This window comes from Eutrema salsugineum, unplaced genomic scaffold (genome assembly GCF_000478725.1).
Source record: "Eutrema salsugineum unplaced genomic scaffold, Eutsalg1_0 scaffold_13, whole genome shotgun sequence".
Taxonomy (NCBI): Eukaryota; Viridiplantae; Streptophyta; class Magnoliopsida; order Brassicales; family Brassicaceae; genus Eutrema; species Eutrema salsugineum.
In genome coordinates this window covers 6,590,242-6,604,753 of record NW_006256885.1, presented here as the reverse complement: position 1 = coordinate 6,604,753, position 14,512 = coordinate 6,590,242, and the positions used below count along the sequence as shown (strand labels likewise).

General features: G+C 39.7%; 5 protein-coding genes across 6 annotated transcripts; 1 reads left to right on the top strand and 4 right to left on the bottom strand.

The window, feature by feature from the left end:
* Window positions 1-53: 53 nt before the first annotated feature.
* On the bottom strand, window positions 54-6,065 carry LOC18024292 (mRNA-capping enzyme). Of its 2 annotated transcripts, none has more exons than XM_006407646.2 (17): window positions 5,836-6,065; window positions 5,331-5,499; window positions 5,086-5,212; window positions 4,771-4,922; window positions 4,556-4,639; window positions 4,401-4,463; window positions 4,168-4,299; window positions 3,873-4,082; window positions 3,357-3,479; window positions 2,808-2,857; window positions 2,518-2,680; window positions 2,290-2,427; window positions 1,652-1,759; window positions 1,444-1,542; window positions 1,127-1,301; window positions 885-1,015; window positions 54-588 (listed from the first exon to the last, which is right to left on the bottom strand). In XM_006407646.2, the coding sequence occupies exons 2-17, from the start codon at window positions 5,457-5,459 to the stop codon at window positions 463-465; spliced, it is 2,010 nt and encodes a 669-aa protein (XP_006407709.1). In that variant the 5' UTR covers window positions 5,460-5,499; window positions 5,836-6,065; the 3' UTR covers window positions 54-462. The 2 variants fall into 2 exon arrangements, with proteins under 2 accessions (XP_006407709.1, XP_024015070.1); XM_024159302.1 differs by having other exon boundaries at window positions 3,873-3,953.
* A 360-nt stretch (window positions 6,066-6,425) lies between these two features.
* Window positions 6,426-8,625, top strand: LOC18024291 (mediator of RNA polymerase II transcription subunit 27). The gene is made up of 7 exons (XM_006407645.2): window positions 6,426-6,827; window positions 6,930-7,095; window positions 7,267-7,717; window positions 7,810-7,869; window positions 7,944-8,018; window positions 8,116-8,159; window positions 8,248-8,625. Exons 1-7 carry the CDS (start codon window positions 6,548-6,550, stop codon window positions 8,405-8,407), a joined length of 1,236 nt encoding a protein of 411 aa, XP_006407708.1. The 5' UTR covers window positions 6,426-6,547; the 3' UTR covers window positions 8,408-8,625.
* Window positions 8,626-8,682: 57 nt separating this feature from the next.
* Window positions 8,683-9,868, bottom strand: LOC18024290 (putative L-type lectin-domain containing receptor kinase V.1). The gene is given in 2 exon segments (XM_006407644.2): window positions 8,683-8,977; window positions 8,979-9,868. Coding segments are annotated over 2 exon segments (939 nt in total). The 5' UTR covers window positions 9,759-9,868; the 3' UTR covers window positions 8,683-8,818.
* A 666-nt stretch (window positions 9,869-10,534) lies between these two features.
* On the bottom strand, window positions 10,535-12,316 carry LOC18024289 (60S acidic ribosomal protein P0-2). Its single transcript, XM_006407643.2, has 5 exons — window positions 11,949-12,316; window positions 11,782-11,850; window positions 11,463-11,561; window positions 10,975-11,367; window positions 10,535-10,880 (listed from the first exon to the last, which is right to left on the bottom strand). The coding sequence occupies exons 1-5, from the start codon at window positions 12,201-12,203 to the stop codon at window positions 10,728-10,730; spliced, it is 969 nt and encodes a 322-aa protein (XP_006407706.1). The 5' UTR covers window positions 12,204-12,316; the 3' UTR covers window positions 10,535-10,727.
* A 239-nt stretch (window positions 12,317-12,555) lies between these two features.
* LOC18024288 lies at window positions 12,556-14,319 on the bottom strand. Its single transcript, XM_006407641.2, has 4 exons — window positions 13,895-14,319; window positions 13,344-13,522; window positions 12,899-13,262; window positions 12,556-12,803 (listed from the first exon to the last, which is right to left on the bottom strand). Exons 1-4 carry the CDS (start codon window positions 14,279-14,281, stop codon window positions 12,720-12,722), a joined length of 1,014 nt encoding a protein of 337 aa, XP_006407704.1. The 5' UTR covers window positions 14,282-14,319; the 3' UTR covers window positions 12,556-12,719.
* Window positions 14,320-14,512: the final 193 nt, after the last annotated feature.

Below are 14,512 nucleotides of genomic sequence, written 5' to 3'. Positions count from 1 at the left end.
CGGAATCATAATACTTTATCTATGACAAAGTTGGCTACCATACTTTTTGCTTCTGAAGTAAATAAGAACCAATAATAATATGATACTAATACTAACGATTATACAACATTATCCCTCCTAAGTACTATTACTTGTACTATTACAACACCTTCTCAACCTAAACATATATGAATCACATAGAAGAGTAGACACACCTTTTTTTCCAAGCTAAAACCATCATCACATATGCCAAACGGAATTGGATTCATAATAAAACCCTAAAGCAAAGCTCCTCGAAACCGGGATTCTTACACATATGAGAGATAAGCAGAGTTCCTTCCATCTTCTTACGTACAATGTTAGAATAGAAGCACCAGGGATTCGCAAAGAAGGGAAGCAAATAAGCAAAACCGGCCATCCACAGACAGATGTTGATTTAACTTCTTGTATGTATTGAGAGAAACAAAACAGATGTTTGTTGTTTCATCTTCGGCGCGCAGCTTTGCTATCCATTTGAATACGGTCCGCATACATAGGCAAACGGATGATCTCCCTTATCTCTTGCAGCAACACTTCCTCTGTGATGTTGTCTTTTATGCTTCTCATCACCTATTTTTACATTCATAATGTGGTTTAGACTAAACCCCATCACATCATGTAACATTTGACATATAGCCAAGAAAGCCTAGGCTCTTCTTTGGGTCATGGTATATGTTTATTGGTAAACAAGGTAGCTGAAGGATCATTTCAGTAGAAGAAACCGCTTACACAGAAAGGAAATATGATGAAAACACAAAAGACATAAAGATTTGTTCCGTTTAGGAAAGTATGATCGTCAAACAATAATGCAACCACTGGGGAATACAATCAAGCATATAAAGGGAGGTAAGATATGAAGTACTTACCTTTCTATAAGTGTTGATATCATTTGGCGTTGATTTATCCACCCTGAACCGCATGCTAACCCAGACTTTCTCATCCTGATCCCAAGAACACTCTACAATCTTCCCGGAGTACTCGGCAGGGTCTGAATCATCTGTTGCAGTTTCAGCATTAGCAGTTAGTAGTTCTTCGACATAATGATAACTTATGATTGACGGTGTTTACTACTAACTATTTATATAAACGGAGATATCACCATACACACCTCTAAAAACAACAGTATTTCCATCCATATGTTTCTTCTTTCCTCTTTCAAACAAGGAGAGCATTCCACGGCCACTCTCATCCTGCTCGTATAGAAAGTCAACCGAGTTCATTTCTGGATACTTCCACTTCAACAGACCTTCATGGGTACGGGCCACATAAGGGTCATCCCAGCCCTGTTAACAGAAAAGCAGATTTTCTGATACTTATTAAGAAGCTGTACTAAAACTAGACTTCACTATCTCTACATTTGTATAGAAATATGGCTTTGGACCTAAAGTCTAACATCAGAGACCCCTTTTCCGGTCCCATGGTTACCTGAAAGATTAGGCCGTCGGCTTCATGAGAAAGTGATGGTATGAAACCCTTCAAAACCTTCTCAACCGCAGAAAGCAACCAGAAATCCTTTCTCCGTACCTAGTCGAGAAAACAATTGTACCAGCTCCATGAGCAGTTATACAATGATAAAGGAATTGTAAGAATGGAATATGGCATGAGAAAAAAAATGTTAACTCTTGGTACGTACCCTAAAAGGCTCAAGGTCATATCTGTAGATATGACTTCTGACCTTCTCATGATTACGGGGTTCTATTACCTCCTTCTCGAGCATCTTCCATCTTTCATAGAAAGGCCGCTGGTCCATTTATGAATCGTGCAACATTTCATTAAAATCTTAAGCAAATGACACATGATACAGCAAGCCAAGTAACTAGTGGATCTCTACACTACTGACAGGTGTGTATGTTGATAAACATATTATCTCAACACTAAATGTCTGCAACAAATAATACTGAACAACTGCGACAAATGATGTACAAATCTTTGCATGGAATACGCACCACCGGCATGAGATGCTTGCTCTAGATGACTATAGGGATCATATATGTTCATAATTCTCAAAGGCTTTATTGCATCACGAGACATATCAGAGATGAAAAACAACAAACGCTCTAATCACAACAGTAGACCCGGCATAGATAATGCGTAATTTCTCTAATGTGTATTATGAGGGTTATCGCAGATACAGCATTTTACGATGTGCCTCGATACATTCTCAGATCTTGAGCTAAAGAGCTTGAGATCCAAATGAGCCAATTTCAAACATAGGGAACCAATCCAACCATTATCGATCACAGAAAGAAAATAAATAATCAAAGTTCCAACCTCTACAACTGATTGGCCGTTGATTGCTACCATATCATAGATTAGGTATCTCCTCTCCTGCCTTTGTTTATCTGGCAAGGTATCGATAATCATTTCTCCATCAAGCAAAGTGTAATGGTGCACTTTATCAGATATTCCCTGGCAACCAAAAGTAAATAAGTAAGAAAGCTCTGTGTAGATATTGATAGTTTGATACATCCCATTCAACAAAGATAGAAAACTACTCACTTCAGTTGGATGCCTGAAGGGAAATCGCATCTGTACCCTTCGAAATCTAAAGCTCCTATCTACTATATAACATCCATCTATGGTTAGCAGCATCATATATCGCGTTCCATCAGCCTTCCACGTTGCATAATAGTATCGCTGTCTCAAGAGTTGCAAATTATCCCTGTTTTTAGCACAAGTAAATGAAAATAATAAGACTACAGTATGCACTAAACGAATCCGAAACTCAGGGGGTGCATTACTTCAATCCTCTTTGCATGCACTACAAGAAGTAACGCAGATATTAATACCTGTTTAAGGAGACAGGGTGTGAACCAGGAAATTGCGAGCAACCTCGTCCCTAGATTAGAGAAAAATAAATTCGGGAAGCACATGTCACAATGGGCCAATGACGAAAAATGGAGATATAAGGAGATTGACCTAGCCACTTGAGGAAAAGCATATTAACCAAACCAAAAGAAAAGAAGTAGCAGAATCTAAATCATAAGCTATGTTGAAGGATTCATAATGAAACCAAAGTCACTGGGAAAAGTACCTAAAAGCCAAGGAAAACATTCTTTCATCTTCAGCACTAAATGTTTTAATGTACCAAGATGATCAAGATGATGTTCTAATTTCAATTTCTACTTATAAATGACCACATCCGACTTTTGCAATGTTCTCAAGTAGCGTCAATGTGACAGCAGAATAAGACACATCAATCACGAGATGAAAAGGCATTTAAGCGAATTGAAATTTCCTACCCCAATATTCAGCGACAGCAACCTCAAGTGTGAGATACTCATAGATTTAACTACATCATATTATGTGTAATCATAACAAAATTTCAAATTTCCTACCCCAATATTCAGCGATAGCATCCTATAAAAGAATTGCCGGTAACCTTCCTCCTGGTCAGGGGGTATTTCATCACCCAAAATGTCATCATTTGACAACTTGACTTCCACCTGATGGGTTTCCTCCTGAAACAATACGGAAGTAAAAGAAACCATGAGAAACTAACTACCAGAAAAGCATGGAAACCAGATGACCACTAAATGAACTTTGTAAGCCTTGAATAAACTCAACTCCACCCATCAACATGCACCAGTAACGAAATTCGTGATAAAATTAATTCACGTGTGATCGAAGCTTCTGAAAACCTACCTAAACCCATGTCAGAGGGCTTTTTCTGTAGGTACTACCAATGTTTTCAAAGATCACTAAGAAATGATAAAATGGCATAGAACAATGATTCTGAAGCTGAATTCAGCAATAATCTGTTCTTCAGATGGTTTCCCCTAACTAACAAGGAAAAAGGCATGTATGAAGCTTAAGAAAACGAGCAAAACATCACTGGTTAGCACCGAGCTTACTTGCACAGAACCAGCCGGACCGCCATCATCATCATCATCATCTGGTAAAGCTTCACCATTTAAATCAAGCTCAGTTGACCTCTTCCATTCCGGAGTTGATGGGCAAACAACATTCTCAGGTTTTATTTCATGATAAAACGAGTATAACGCATCAATATAGTCTGGTTTATATATCCCCGGGGGGCGGGCATCGGAAAAGATTTTCAATGCCTGACAAAAACCATTGTATGATAAAAAAATCTTTACTCTTAGAGGTATATAAAGCGCACAGATAAAACGAGAAATGAAAACTCACCTGTGTGACATTCATCGGCCCAGATCGCATAAGATAATGGACGATCATAAACCCTGTCCGGTTATGCCCATGTGTACAGTGGACGAGAATGTACTTCTTTGAGTGTTTTAGATTTAGGACGAACTGATTCACCTGAAGACAAAAATTCTCTTATAAGAACATCAAGAGAAAATAAAATACAACGTCAGGAAAACATGTATGATTCATGGATTTTTACTACACAAAGCATATACCTCATTGACAAACGCGTTTACAGAAACATTATCTGGCACTGCATCACGACCCTTGCATGCAATCTACAAGCAAAGAAAATTAAAGATAAAGCAATCTCTTACAGCAGTCACGGATGATATGGGTGTATAGATAGACAAGTATGTATTCCATTTACCTTAACATGCTTAATGCCTTCTTTCTTTAAGTCTGTTGTAGAATAGTAACGAGTTGTATTTGTCAAATCAATAACTAGACCAAGCTGAAAAAGACAATGACATTACGCAAAAAAAAAAAAAAAAGCACTTAGATCATGGACATACTAGTGTTGAATAGACCATGATGCATACACGTATTTTTAACAAAGTAAGGCAAACCGATTCCACAAATTACCTTTCTCCCAGCTATCCTCTGGTTATGGATCACTTGTTTAAAAGAGTATCTACTTCCAGGAGGTACATGACTATTGTAAGATTCATTCAGAGGGACTTTTGAAGGAACGATGAATCCTATCTCATTCCCAGAAGCAGGGCAATCTAGCCAACCTGTAATATTGGACAGACTGTCAAAGATTCATCACATTTAAAGCATTGCCCTAAACGGAAGAAAAGACAAATACTAGCCAAAAATTTTCAGAAGCCGTTTATACACTTGGGAGTAAATAAACAAAAAAAAATGATAGGAATTAATTTGGTGAAGGAATATCACCTTGAGGGATCTTGTATCTATCATAAGCTTTGGTATTTCGATTCTGATAATACTGATCACGGAAAACTGGCTGAGAGTTATGCGTTGGCTTGTCATATCTCATTCGTTTCCTTCTCTCTTCACGTTCCTGCAACAGAATCGAAATCCATCCTCAGGGTCAGGACAAATAAGTATTTATGTGGAGATGCCGCATAAGCTATGACTTTTTAGTTAACTGTATAGGACAGTGTAGAAATTAATAGTACCCGTCTTGCTATATCAACAGCAGACTCTATCCGAACATCACGTGACGAATAATCTTCTAGATGTCTCACATAGGGTTCGTCATCTTCTTCGGGTTGAGGTGAAGCATTTAGATCCATCGTAGCAACCATTCAAGAGCAAATGAACAGCATTAAACTACCTAAGTCATGTCTGAAGGCATGAGAAAAGCAAAATATTAGCAGCCGCGGGATAAAGGCAACACAGACCAGAAGGAACGTAATGCAAACTCAAAATCCCTTCCCCATTCTCTCTATAGCGAGAAACAAAAATCCCTTGTCAAAATTGAAGCAACGAAGATCGAAAGCAGAGCAAGAGATTAACATAATAATCTTGGTTTCCTTCTCCGTTCTTAGCTACCAAATAGGAGAAAATAACCCTAGAAGCGACGAATCAACGAAATCTCGGCCGGACATTTCAAATTCGTCCCCGTATAGATAACATCCCGACAGAAAATCAGGCGTCTCACAAACAAGTGTCAAAACTCACCAAGAGCATCCAACATCCGAGGAATCACCTACAGAGCATAAAGCTTCCGGCGAATCGGAAGCAAAATCCAAGGTTCTTTGAAACAAGAAGCTTCGTCGATGCCGAGGAAATCAAACGGAGATGGCGAAAGACGGTGAAGGTTCAGTTCAATCGCGGGTTCAGAGGAAAAAAAAATTGAAATCGAAACCCTAGCGAGAGGGAGAGAGAGATAGAGAGACGATAGTAGTTGAGAAAGGAGAGAGAGAGAAAGAGAATCCGACGAAGTCTTCAATATATACTGGTCAGTCGAGGCAACAATTTATGGGTAACCAGAAAATGAGAAATACAAATAATCCCTTGATAATAAGAATATTAATCTAACCAAATGTAATGTTTTGGACCCAAAAAAAAATCAAAATTTTTAATGTAATTGTAAAACCAAGAGTATACCAGGCTACTTTAGCACAGGCTTCTGCATATTATATCATTTTTATCAACATGTAAAATGAACAATTGCTTTGCTGAGCAGATCAATTTACACACAAAACGTTTGGAACGCTAAAAGTACAATAAAATAGCGTCTGGCGTTTCCACCTCGTAAAATCGCAAACGTGGATTCGAACGTATAAATCTCAGTCCGGGGAATCAAATTGAAGTTGGAGATCACAGTTCAGTGAATTCAAGTTGAAATCGAGAGAGAGAGAGAGAGAGATTGATCCTTGAATCACTGCTTATGCAGCCTTTACATCAATCCCAACTTCTCCAGAACTCGGCCGAGGCGGCGAACAATCAGTCGGAATCGGAATTGGACGCGCCGCCGAAGCAGGTGGCTCAGGCCATGGATCGACTTAACCAAGCGGCTAGAGTTATCGCCGATATCCGCCTCGGCGCCGACCGTATCCTCGAAGCCATGTTCGTCGCTTCGCACCCTCGCCACACCGACATGCCCCTTCAGCTCTTCCTCAGAGAAGACGCCTCCATGCGTCAACACCTTCAGGATCTCCGATTAATCGGTGCTTGCTTACATTCGAAACGAGATATATTTCATTAATTAGTATCGATTATGCTTTCTCTAGATTAGGGATTTGAACGAGCCATCATGTTTATTGGATCAGGGAAGAAGCTAGAAGAATCTGGAGTTCTCACTGAATCTCTCCGGTCAAGAAGTAACTCATGGGGTCTTCACATGCCACTGGTCTGTCCAGATGGTGCAGTCGTTGCCTATGCTTGGAAAAGACAGCTTGCTGGCCAAGCTGGTGCGTCTGCTGTAGATAGAACCAGGTATTATGACATTGTTCCTAATGAGTTTGAGCATAATTAGGGTTTTGGGTCCGAGACCATATGGATGTTAGCTCCTCCCGGTTAATTGTGGTTTCTATTTTCCATCATCTATTGCATTCTCCATTTGCTCTTCTGTTGTGAATGATGTTTTCCGTCGATATGACTCTCTAGGTTAGCTCTCAAGGCCTTCACGGATCAGAAAAGACGATTCTTTCCTCACATTGACGATGGTTCAAAGATGGAACCAAGTTCTAAAAAACATCATGCCTCCCATTCGCCATTTGAACATGGAAGAGAGCAACCGGTTGATAACAAAACTTTGCCAGATATACAATCGAGTTTAGAGAATCTGGTCCCGAATGTGAAGGTGTCTACTTATGGACGGTTGAGCTGGCTGAAAAGAGCTAATTCGTTACCTGTGTCAGGTAGTGATGATCCAACAGAAGCATCGAAACCTTTCTTCCAGAGTTCTAGTAAGCTGAGATCAGGGCTACAGGCTGAAGTTGCTGATAAGGTTGCTGTCATTGAATTATCAGTACCATCTGTATTCAGAGCTATAGTCTCGTTGAATCCACCTGGTTCTGTTGATCCGGATGCAGTTGCATTCTTCTCTCCAGATGAGGTAACTTCCAAACTCCCTGCATTGGCTTGATTTTCAAATGAAGTTGGTTTTGAGTACTCATCTTTTTGCTTCATCCCTTCCCTTACTTACAGGGAGGTAGCTACTTGCATGCGAGAGGCTTCTCCGTTTATCATGTTTACAAACACATCACGGTAACAGAGACTGCAATTGGTGCTACATTTATATATATATTGGGAGAAGTTGCATTAAATAGATTTTCTTGCAGGAACATGCTGCAACGGCCTTGCAATATTTCCTCGGCTTTGGTACCGGAGGTGGAACTCCTCTCTACTCTCTTCTGGTAAGGCATTTTACAAGGACCAACGATCTCTGTATAACATGAAAGATTTCTTTCTTTTGGATCCATGGAAGTTAATCAACACCTTTCTCTAATGCAGCTATGGATATGCAGTTTTGAATCACTATTTAGCAAACCATGCAGGTAGTAAGCCAGTCTGTGTAATTCTTCTGCGATGTTCTAGAACTCGTGTTTTCCATGGACTAAACTATTCACCTGTCTTGTTATGCAGTAAATGTGGAAGGCTATTAGCAATGGATCAAAAATCTGCTTTAATCCTACCTCCTCTACACCGGCCTTACCAGGAGTTACCTCATGTGGTCAAAACTGGGGAAGCCAACCTCGACGCTTGTGAAGCTTACCATGCCGGTTGCTCTCCAGATGATTCCTAGTGATTAGGCTAGAGAAAAAAAACATTTCGTATGGATCACTTAAAAGGTCAAAGAATTAACTTTTTAAGAACATTTGTATGGATCTATAATATCTGCTTAACTCCTTGGCACCTCTGGCTTGTGTCCCATGTTAAGGTTAGATGTGATTTCACAAAACATCCGCTTTCCTCCTTGACATTTAAGCGACAAATAAGCTAATGGAAACTGATGTTATATCATATATGTGAATGTTGTATTGTTTCTAGAAACACCAACAACTGAGTTAATTTCACAAGATCAATAGGCGTACGGCTTCTTATTCATAGGGATTTTACATGTGAAACCTGCAACTGACGAAACTAACACTAACGAAAGATACAGAAGAAAGCGGAAGAAGACTACATTCACACTACAAACACAATACAAACCTTCTTAATTCAAACCAAACCAAAACAACTTCTCAGTACTTCTTGCCTTCTTCAACAGCAACATTATTGACGGCCTCACACTGCATATTGTCCAGAGATACAAAGCCAACATATCCCCTAAGGCTCCTTCACATACTTTACCCGAAGCCAATGCACAACGTCTCTAGTCTCTATATACATTCACTTCCCCCTGGACCATCTTCCTCATCGTCCTTCAAAGCTTTATTCGGTTGACGTGGCTCCGAATGCATCCACATCGGAGGAGGATCCCTCATCTGAAATTTCCATGTATGGAGAAAATGTGCATTGGAAGAGTTCCCGTTTGTAGAGCTTAAACCCACCATGAATTCACCATCTTTCCATAGCTCCACCAAGTCAACCGAAAAAGAGAAGAATGGATCGAACATCTTTACTGAACCAGATTTCCTGAATCGAACCATCACTCTCTTAGAACTTGCCTCATAATCAATCATACAGCTCAACGCCCCTCCATTGTTCATCATCAAATCACCCTCAAACGAAAGGTTTCTAATTTCAGAAGATTCAGGTCTACCTATTAAGATTCTTGCACAGTTTCCTCTATCGGATATATCAAACTCGAAAGCAACAACTGTCTCGTTCTTTGCATATTGTAACAGAAATCCTAAAGCAGAGGAACTGGTATCTTTCTTACCAAACAGACTAAGATCAAAACTACTTGGAACCATTACAAATGCCAAGACACAATCAATCTCATTGCGCATCGAAAACGAGAAGGCAGTCGAGAAAGATAACGAGTCCTTCTCTTTACCTTGGAATAGCTTAATGGTTTCCATGTAAACGACTCGTCCCTCGCTTCCACTCACCGAGTTGGTCAGCTGAATCGAAGAACCTCCATTGACCAGCTTCGAATCTCCAAAAAGTGTAACATCCTTGTCATAACTCATAGGTTTGAACATCGCCATATATATATGTACTAATTCGGATTCTATAACTAAACGAAACCTGGGTCTCTCTGATTTTAATGGTCACAGGGACAAACTCCTCTCTCTTGTAGAAATATTTAAGTCACTTGTTTTCTGGTTTTTGTGTGGCTTTATGTGAAGAAACCAGACGAAAGATTAAATACAAATCTTCTGCATATACCTTTATTCCTCCTAACTCATAGTTGTTGCTGACTAAGATTGTTCATTTCAGTGCCATTTCTGATATGTATTCAATATCAATCCATTTCCTCTTGTTTAGCCCTCTTAGTCTACCCCCACTTTTTCTCCGAAATATCTACACGCAAGCCATTAGAGAGATGTCAACAACAAAGGAAAAAAGAATTTACTTAAGATTTGTTTCATACGATTTCTTTCATCATTTATGGTAACGCTTCTCAGATTATGGCGAACATGTAACGACTGTTTAGAGTGTCAACTGATGATTCAATTTAGAGAAATCAAAGATCATATAACTGTATAGTTTTGCTAGATAACGTAGCACCTTTTATGATATAAAACTCGGATGGCCTTTGATAGTATGAAGTTTTTATCCAGTCTGATACATTTTTGTAAAGTGACAACTAAACTCTAAAATAAATTCTACAAAAGGACTCAAAATCAAGTTAACTCTGTTTTATAGACGTTATATAACACTAACTCTAACTCTAGCAATGTATCCGTCATAGAACAAAGTCTAACTAGGGAATTTTTGCTTTGAGCAACAATGTTGCGCAACCCTGCAAGGCAATCAAACATACCGAGCAAAGAAAATAGATAGAGTGAAGACTAAGGAAATTATCAAAACAACTCAAAAAACGAAACATTACCAAACTAAAAAGACAATAGCATAAATCTGAATAGGTCAAAATCAAGAAAATTGAGATCATCATACTACAAACGAAGCAACACTTATAGCATCGACAAAAAGGTAACCTTGATAGATATAATCTATTCATCGAACAAACCAAAACCACCATAGTCTTCTTCATCTGATTCTTCAACCTCTTGCTTCTTCTCCTCTACCTTGGCAGCTCCAGCTCCAGCACCACCACTTGCATCCGCAGACACAGCCGCTACAGCAACAGCAAACTTGCTAGGATCCTGCATTAAGAATTATGACCCGTGAGTTAGTTAACATTAGCAAGAGCAATACAGTACTCCAACCTTCAAAAACTTAAACAATTCAATGACTAACCTTCAAGAACTCCTTGACCTTCTCTGCTTGGGGGAACGTATACTCAGTGGCAACAGAGATAGCTAGCGCATTCTTGTAAGCATTGATGAACATATGCGGCGCAGCAGCAATGGTTGGGTAAGAGACGGCTAGAGCCAAGGAAGTGACCATGGAGATACCAGCAGCAAATTTCTCAACAAGGTCATCTTCTGTAAGATTAAGAACCTCTGGGCTGAAGACTGAGCCATTGTCATAAACCGACTGGACAACAAGACCGTATGAGAATGGCCTGATGCCGAGCTTGGCTAGAAGGGCAGCCTCAGAAGAACCGACCTTGTCACCTTGCTTGATGAGCTCTACAGGTGTGATGATTTCGACTGTACCCTTGTTAATCTTAGTTGGGATGTTAAGCACCTGAAAGTCACAAAACACATTCATGTTTCAAAAACTTCAGATTACGTAAATCAAATGATAACAAGTTAAGCATTACAGAGCATGAGTAAGCAAACCTGGAAGAAAGATGTCTGGGATGGGTCGAGACCAGTGTTACCAGGTTGGACAACGACATCAATTGGGGCAACCAAACCCACACGAGCAGGAGCACCAACCTGTTCATATTGTCAGACATATATGAGACTTCCATTCAATACAATCACATTGAGAAAACATCAGATATTAACACAATCCATGCACACGTTGAAGCAGAAGACACTAATCATTGTAACTAAATATGCAACTAAACTAATACAAATAGAAAAGTCAGCAAGAGCTATAATCAAACATTTGCTAACCAGATTTATCAAAAAAGGACAAGATCAATTAACCAACCTTGTACTTGGCAACTTCCTCGCTCACTTCCTTGAGATCACCCTTGGTGAAGATCAAACCAACATTTCCCTAAAAAACAAACACAGGACCATCGCAATTACAATCTAAACTCTACACACGAAAAAACGCCGAGAAAATCTTAACATTTTCGAGAGACGGAAATCGACCTGAAGAAGGGGAAGGAGATTCATGATTCCAGTGTTTCCGGTGTTCTCAGCGTGAATCCTAACCGAACGCTTCATCATAGTGTTCTTTCCCATGAGCACCACTGAGTCTCCACGAAGACCCTTCCTGATGCTCTGTAGCTGAGTCGATCCGACGTTGTCGGCGGCGACGACCAGGATCTGGGTGTACTCGTCGACGAGCTGACATAGCTTCGCGTCATATGCGATCTTCTTCTCAGCCTTTGTTGCCTTCACCATTGTTGCTCAAAGGATTAGACTCGGATTTCTCTGTTCAGAAAGAGTTCGACGGAGATAAAGGAGACTAGGGTTTTCGTTTTACTCCTTTTATACTTGACGAAATGGCCTGTGGATAAATGAATCTAGGGTTTTTAGCGATCTGAATCTAACTGTTCATTTTTGTTTGCTTAATACAAATCTGACGGCTCTTGTTTACTACAATAATATTGGGCTTTTTCCCGAAATTTGGCCCAAATTCAGCATTTTACCAAATTGCTTGAAAGTGTGGAAAGTACTACACCAATTGAAAAACACCATGCGTTCTGATTTTAAGAGTTAAAACAGCAAGACGTTTAATCTTTATGGTCTGTCGTTCATAAGTTTCCTTTGCATCTTCCCAACATTTTTTTTGAACTTATTGTTCTTAGGAAGATTCAAAACGACGTCATTGTGTCCGCATGGCAGATCTAAGAGAACATATGGAGCAGTGATGCATTTTTTTTTTCCAAACAAAAAAATCACATTTTGTGAACAATTTCAAGACTGAGTCTCAGGAACAAGTTCGTTGATGTCAATTTCTACTAGAGTCTCCTTCCCAAACAAAGTAAACCCCACCGTTGCCTGCAACCATACAAAAATAGGCATCTAAACATACACATTTGTGCAAATTAATCAGCTTATTTAATCCACACAAGGAGCTTAAATTTAGTTATTACCTTTGCGGTTTTACGGTTCAATTTCTTTAGGTTGCCAACAAATTCGGCAAACGTCCCTGAGAGAACTCGAACTGTAGAACCAGCAGCAAGCTTCTTCTTCTTCCCCTTTGGATCCTTTGTTTCAGCAGCAAGAGTAGCTTTTCTAGGGGATCTTTTCGGTTTAGTTTCTGAGAGAGATTCTACAGTCTCAAGAACATCTGAATTAGATGCCAGAAGTTTCTGCGAGGCTAAACTCGCTTCTTCTTCAGCTCGTTGTGCCTCCTCGAACTCACTGTCCGCTTTCTCTTGTTCTTCTTTTGCTTGTTTGAAAATGGCTTCCAAATCACTGTCGTCTACCGGTCTCGGTTTATTAATCTGTCTCTTGCTGCAAAAATGTAGATACAAATCAACTCACATACTATTACGGACACAGAGAGAGAGTGAGAGTGAGAGTGATAATACTCACGTGTTTCCAACTTTTGAACCTATGAAACCTCCGACTCCATCACATTCTCTTATGGAGTCATGGATCTCTTTGTTCAATATACATCTGATGAAAATGCAGCCAGGGAACACGGGTTTCGGTTTAACCGATAAAGTACCGTTCTTTAGCTTTCTCTTCACCTGAACAGCTGGAGCATATACCTGAAACATAAAATTCGAAATCCACTTGTTTTAACATCAAGTAATAAACTTTCTCAACGTATTCTATGTTTATTGAATTCATTGTTCATAATTTCTCGGACAATCTAAAAGATTTGCTCAACAGCTTTCTCAGATGCCTCATTGTCAAACATCCAAACTCAGGATCACACAATAAACCAAATCCAGAAAAAAAAAACACCATGAACTCAAGTTCAAGAAAGTTAAGATTTTCAAACAACCTTTACACATACCAATCAGCAATTGTTAAGATTTTTCTCAACAATTCTTTCAGATACCTTTTTAAAAAAAAAAAAAAAATCTCCTCTTTTTGTGAAATTTCCACGCATTGATCACATAAGAAAATGAAATTACCTTGAATTCCATCTCAGGGAATTGACGAGCAAGAGCTCGAGCTAAGACTTGAGCAGTCTCCTGACCCCGAAGTCTCGAAACCCTAACCACCCACCATTGCGGACCCGACTCAGCCAAAGTGTCCAGATTCAGCTCCTCCGTCCACGACGCATACCGTTTCTTCGGTTTCTTAATCAGACGTTCCTCGACTTCTTCTCGCCAACTATACCCCGATTTGCTCTCCCGCCGCTCGTTCCGGAGCTGCCGTCTCTCCCTCGCCGTCAACTGGTGGTTACGCTCGACGACACAGGCGGAGATAGAGAGATGGGTTTTATTAATTGCCGTGTTAATCGACGGAATGAAGCTGCTTCGACTCCATTGAAGAAGTCCCCCTTGCAGCTTTATCATTTTCCGGAAAATTCGGTCGACGAAATTCTCAGCGCTCTGGGTTTTTTTAGGATAATGTTCTGAAGACAATTTTAGCGGGAACCGGTAAATTCCATTACCGGTATGAGTCTAAACCGGAGTAAAAGTACCGACCGAAGTATTCATTAGAAAATTTTTAAGCAGGGAATGAGGGGAAAAGTTATAAAATAAAGCTCTCTTCCAAAACATAATTCGTTTAGAAAAATGCAGACT